At 33.5% G+C, this 6,196-nt stretch overlaps 1 protein-coding gene across 1 annotated transcript in view; it reads left to right on the top strand.

Moving 5' to 3' along the window:
• Window positions 1-6,196, top strand: part of LOC105292464 (transmembrane protease serine 11C-like) — a 67,790-nt gene that overhangs the window by 52,705 nt on the left and 8,889 nt on the right. Inside the window, exons 7-9 of the mRNA XM_011360679.1 lie at window positions 17-37; window positions 3,642-3,813; window positions 4,971-5,230. Of these exons, the coding sequence (XP_011358981.1) occupies window positions 17-37; window positions 3,642-3,813; window positions 4,971-5,230 (453 nt within the window). The remainder of the gene's footprint in view (window positions 1-16; window positions 38-3,641; window positions 3,814-4,970; window positions 5,231-6,196) is intronic.

Genomic DNA, 6,196 nt, shown 5'->3' with positions numbered 1-6,196 from the left:
ATGAAAATGCCAACAGCAGAAAATCTTCTCAATACCTGTAAGTTCATCAATAAAGTGTTTTTTTCTAGTGAAACATAATTCCTTGGATGGCAAAAAAGACCTCCACTTGAAAGTCAATGGGGTATTCATAAAGGTGTAATGAGAAGCCTGCTTTTAGAAACTTATGTGAAGATGACTGTAGTGGCCTTGAAATAACTGATATCATGGATTTAAAATAAGGAACATATTATCACATGCCATAATGACAGAGGGGTTCTAGGGCTAAGCAGTGATAAATAAGAACTTAGAATCTAAAACCAGTTACATATTAGTTTGAGCCCCTGATCTGCCATTTACCACTGGATAAATTTATACAGGCTATTTATCCTCTCAAACCTTCAGCTCCAAGTTGTGAAGAGAAAAGAAGATAGTACAATAAAGTATTTACAAGAATTAAAATACTCCTCCCTTTCCAACTGCATATCCATGTAAGGCCAGATTTTCTTAATATAGTTTGATCAAAACAACATATCACAATAGATTGAAAGGAGAATCATATATATAAGAATTCAGCCATCTTTTATTAAAACATGTTAAAGAGATTTACAAAAATGTAAAACAATGCTGCTCTTTTTCCCTAAATTATATTGCTTCAAAAATGATTTTTTAAAAAATAAAAATGTGTAATTTATGCTAAAAAAAGAAAGAGTATATGGCTCATAATAAACACTCAATAGATGTCAGATATTTCATTTTATATTCTGCCTATAAAAACTTCGGGTCTAGAAACTCGCTACAGAATTCTGACCCTACAAGCCAAGCTTAGTGTACTGAGAAGTAAGCTGCCTCACAGGCAAGCATCTTCCTTGCTGGCCGAGGCATTCTGCCATCATTTTCCTAGTAGCTGCCCTGGGAAATGTGACCCTCAGTGTTGCTAGAACCTGTAGCAGGCTGTCAGAAGAAGCATTACTCTTATCTGGGGACTGAGGCTGATTGAGATAGCTGGATTAGAGGAATTTCCCTCCAGAGCCAGGTGACACTGACCCCCGACAGCTTTTCTATCCTTTAGTCACAACATAATTACTTCTGAGAAACCTGGGCAAAATTTAAACACAGATTATTTTTCTCTCTGATATATTTTGACTGAACAAACCTCAAGCGACTTAATAAGACATCTTAAAGTCAATTATTTCAATTAAAACTTTAGTACAGATACAATTAAAATCCACAATTAGGAATTTGTCTGGTTGGTAGAGGAGAAGTAGTTAAGACAGGAATAAAAGCAGTGGTAAGAAAGATATCAGTCGATTTGTCTGTCCTACAACTGGAACTAAATACCATCCAGATCAGTATTCTGAATTTGACTTGGCCTGTCTGAGATTTTGATTGTATTTTAAATAAAAGAGGAGAAGGAAGAGATAGATGAGAAAAAATCAAACGGTTAAAGAAAGAACAGTTTTGGTACATGATACAAAGTGTGTTTAAATGTAGTAATAGATGATAAAGTAAAATTCAATAAGGTGGGGAGACTGTAAGAGCTTAGTAGATTCTCTGATGTTTCTGAAAGTATCGGCCAGAAAATCTTCATTATATTTTTTAAATACTTGAAATTTACCACGTGACAAAAGCTACAAGGTTGCCACATAAGATTTCAGCAAGGTAATAACAAGGTAATACTGCAGAGGTGGCAGCTGACAGCTTAACAGACACAACAATCATGAGTAAATGAGAACTCAGAATGGACATTGATGTATAATTATAAATTATGTTAAAGCTCTGAGTAAGAGCAGAAACAAGAAAGTTAGAATTGCTCAGGGGAGGCTCTCCTAGCCCAGAGAGAAGCATAATGTTTTTATATTACTCTAAAGGAAGTTGAGTAAAAGCCAACCTCCTTTAGGAGTTGGCCAAACAGAAGAGAGGGTAAGGAGGAACCATTAAACCTTTGAGTTCTGGATTGTTTATTTTATCCTCTGTAGCATGGATGATAAGGGAGTGGAAAGAAAGAAGAAAAGAAAAGGGAGTTACTTTTAATGAATCAATGTGAGAGCTCTCTCATCAAAAATAGCAACCACAAAGGCTTTGCTTCAGTTAAGTGATTTTTATGAATAGGATACATTAACAGCCCAGGGTTTGGGTTCCGTCAAAGACAATATAGAATCAGAAGCAATATACAAATTTAAGGGCTTCAGAGGGCTAGGGAAGGCCTTTTAAAAAGTCTACTTGTCCCTCTTCTATGCTTCTAATATCTTTTCATACTCAGGAAAGGCTATCTCAAGATATATCTTGTCACATATAGTTAACAACATCTCTGTGAAGCAACTGACCATCTAAACTTTCCAATTTAAATGATCTCATTCTTGAGATAAATACCTTTCTCTGACTCAGAGTTTCTCAACTTTAATGCTCTTGACATTTTGGGCCACGTAATTCTGTTTCAAGGACAGTCCTGTGTGTTATAGAATTTTAAGCAGCACCCCTGGCCTCTACCCACTAGATACCAATACCCCTGCCCCAATTATGACAACAAAAAAATGTCTCCAGATATTGCCATATTTCTCCTGGAGTTGGAAGGTGGTATGCAAAAGTGTCCCTAGTTAAGAGCCACTGCTTTAATCTGTGCCCACTGTGTTGATTATAAGTTATCTTCACTCTCTAAATGCTTAGGAACATACCCATTACAGAAAAGGGTTTTGCAGTCAAATATTTATATTTCAAAATATCTTGTGGATTATACTATATAGATTTCATTTCTACAAACTTTTGTTGAGCTCCTTTTATGAGATAGATTCTCTGAGGTAGATTCTGGTGATACATTTTTTTAAAGATATGGTTCCTGCCCTCTAAAAATATTTATTAATGAGCTAATAATTTCTATTAACAGATACCATAAACTGTTAAGGTACAAGTTCAGTGCTTTAGTTGGAATAAAATGAGATAATTAAGAGAATTAGAGAAAGAGTAGGACAGAATAATAGTGAAGTTGTACTGTTACTGCAGAATTCCTTTAAAGACAGGAGTCTGGGAGCTTATCTGGATCTAAATTGACACTAAAGCACAGTCCTGATTCAGAGAAGCATATAACTTTGGGAAAGGGTTAACTATCTTCATGTGTTATTGCTTTTATCCAGGTATTATGTATTATAACTTGAGCATAAACACATTTCTGTCTCCCCTGTCTCTCATCAATATCTCATTCGTTCATATTCACATTCATTCACACTTTCTTATGAATGTTTCATAACAATCATTATTTTAAACTGCTTATAAAATTAATAGGCACATATTTCCCTATGCAACTTTGTAACTGGTTATACAAATATTATCTTCCAAATTCAAATATATAATTCCACTTACCTCAGGCCATACCAAGGTCATACGACAAGTCATATCAAGATCACACAGAAACACAAAGAGTATATGTGAGTGATGAAGATAGGGGAGGAAGATATCAATCTACTTTGAATGAATTATCAGGAAATCTCATGTCAACAGGAAGTTAGTCCTAACTTCTCCAAGGCTATTTGAGTTTTTCCTCAATTAATAGCTAATAGTGAAAACAATAGTTAATAGTGACATGTATTATGGGGAATTCATTTACCATAGCAATGCATACAGAAGCAATATCTATATCATACTATGCTGATGAGCTCTATTTTGAGCAGGTTGTGGACAACGCACAATAACTCCCTCTGGCAACAAAATAGCAGGGGGCATGAACGCTGAGGAAGGAGAATGGCCCTGGCAAGCTAGCCTTCAACAAAACAGTGTCCACCGATGTGGAGCCACTCTAATTAGTAACAACTGGCTTGTCACTGCTGCTCACTGTTTCATAAAGTAAGTTCTGGACCACATAAAGTCCTCAAAGCCACTCATATACCTAAAAGTGTGATAAATATCTTTCAAGAATATGTCCACATAACTACACTTCCAACTGTTTAACATTGTAAGGTATAGCCTCATAATTATTCAATGAAGTATAAGTTTAAAAAAGAAAAGACATACTCAGGCTAATGCTGGGTTTGTCAACAGTGGCACTACTGATATTTGGGACCAAATAATTCTTCATTGTGGTGGGCCATGCTGTGCATTAGAAGATAATTAGTAGCATCCCTGGCTTCTACTCACAAAACGCCCATAGCATTCCCCAGGACTGACAACCAAAAATGTCTCTAGACATTACCAGATATCTCCTGGAGGACAAAATAGCCCTCAGTTGAGAATCACTAAACTTGATTCGTTAATTTAATTTTATAAAGAAATTATAAATCCCAAATTTAACATGGGTGTTCTATGACTTTCTCATCATTATTACATTTGTTCTTATTTATTTATTCATAAGTATTTGATTTCATCCTGCATTCTCCTATATATATTACAGCCCTATTTGAAATTATTCCTTTAAAAGATATATTATTGCACTAAAAGTTTGCCTTTCTTTTTTTACCTAAAAAGTTTTTTCTTTACCTTTTAGTTTGATGGTTCATTTCACTAATTTCTACTGTTTTTATGTAGCACTTACTGGTTTCATTTTTAAACAAAAAACCCTCTCAAGCTTAAGAGTTTGAAAATGTTCTAGAGCACTATTTTTCATTGCTTAGCAAATAATAGTAAAAGTCTGAAATATCTTCTACTTATAGTTTTTAATAATTATAAAGAGGATTTAGATCATTTTCTTAATTTCCATAAATTTACTCTGTCATATTCTTGCCTATTTTATTTAGTCTTATTATTTGTGTTGTTATATCTATTTTTCTAAATCCCCTTGAGTCTTTTCTGAATAAAACAAAAATAAAATGTAGTTTCCATGGGTTATCTTTTAAAATATAGCTTACTCAGTTATTCAAAATCTATCCATGTCATAATTATTTTTATTTTTTCTTTCACATATAACTATACTTTCATATGCATATATACACACTAGGAATTCAAAACTTGTCTAATTATTTAAAAAAACGTAAGATATTAACTCCTACAATTTCTATTTTCTTTAGCACCAATAATCCCAAAGAATGGAATGTTGGTTTTGGGCTTCTTTTAAGTGATCTGCGAACACAACGAAGTATCAGGAATATTATAATCCATGAAGACTACCATTACCCTGCACATGATAATGACATCGCTGTTGTGAATCTGTCTTCACCAGTATTATATACAAGCAAAATTCGAAGAGCATGTCTTCCAGAAGCTACATATACATTCCCACCCAATGCAGATGTGGTGGTCACTGGATGGGGAACATTAAAGTCTGATGGTGAGTTCCTAACTTCCTTCATTACACAGTTTAAATTTTAGGAATTAAAAAACAATACCCAAAATCATAACTAAACCTGAGAAATACATTCTCTGGACCATTTTAAAGAGGATAATGTGCAATAGATTAAAAATTATCTTCAACAACATTCATACAAAAAATACAATTTTATAGAGCTGTTTACCATAATTTCCCTTAACAATAGCAGTTTGTAAAGAAATGTATTATTTTTTAATAATTTTTTATTTTTTAATTACAGTTGACATACAATATTATAATAGTTTTAAGTGTACAGCACAGTGATTAGACATTTATATAACTTGTGAAGTGATTACCCCAATAAATATAATACTATCTGACATCGTACATGTTATTACAATATTATTGACTATATTCCATATGCTATCCTTTATATCTGTGACTGTTTTGTAACTAACGATTTATACTTCTTAATCCCTTCCTTTTTTTATCCTTCCTCCTAACACCTCTCCCATCTGACAACCATCAAAACATTCTCTGTATCTATGAATTTGTTTTGTTTGTTTATTTATGTGTTCTTTAGATTACATATGTAAGTGAAATCATATGGCATTTATCTTTCTCTGTATGACTTACTCCATTCAGCATAATACCCTTTAGGTCCATCCATGTTGTTGCAGAAGGCAAGATTTGATTCTTTTTTTACGGTTGAGTAATATTCCATTGCAATATTCTACATATATGTATATATGTACCACCTCTTCTTTATCCTTTCATTCACTGATGGACACCCAGATTGCCTTCACATCTTGCTTATTATAAATAATGCTGCAATGGACATACAATGCGTACGTACCTTTGAAGTAGTGTTTTGAGTTTCTTAGGATAAATACCCAAAGTGGAATTACTAGGTCTTGTCTCTTGTTATAGCCTTTGTTTTAAAATCTATGCTGTTTATTATAAGTATTGTTACTCCAGAATTCTTTT

The sequence above is a fragment of the Pteropus vampyrus genome, unplaced genomic scaffold (assembly GCF_000151845.1).
Source record: "Pteropus vampyrus isolate Shadow unplaced genomic scaffold, Pvam_2.0 Scaffold57, whole genome shotgun sequence".
NCBI classification, from domain to species: Eukaryota; Metazoa; Chordata; class Mammalia; order Chiroptera; family Pteropodidae; genus Pteropus; species Pteropus vampyrus.
This window is presented reverse-complemented; position numbering and strand designations above follow the sequence as displayed.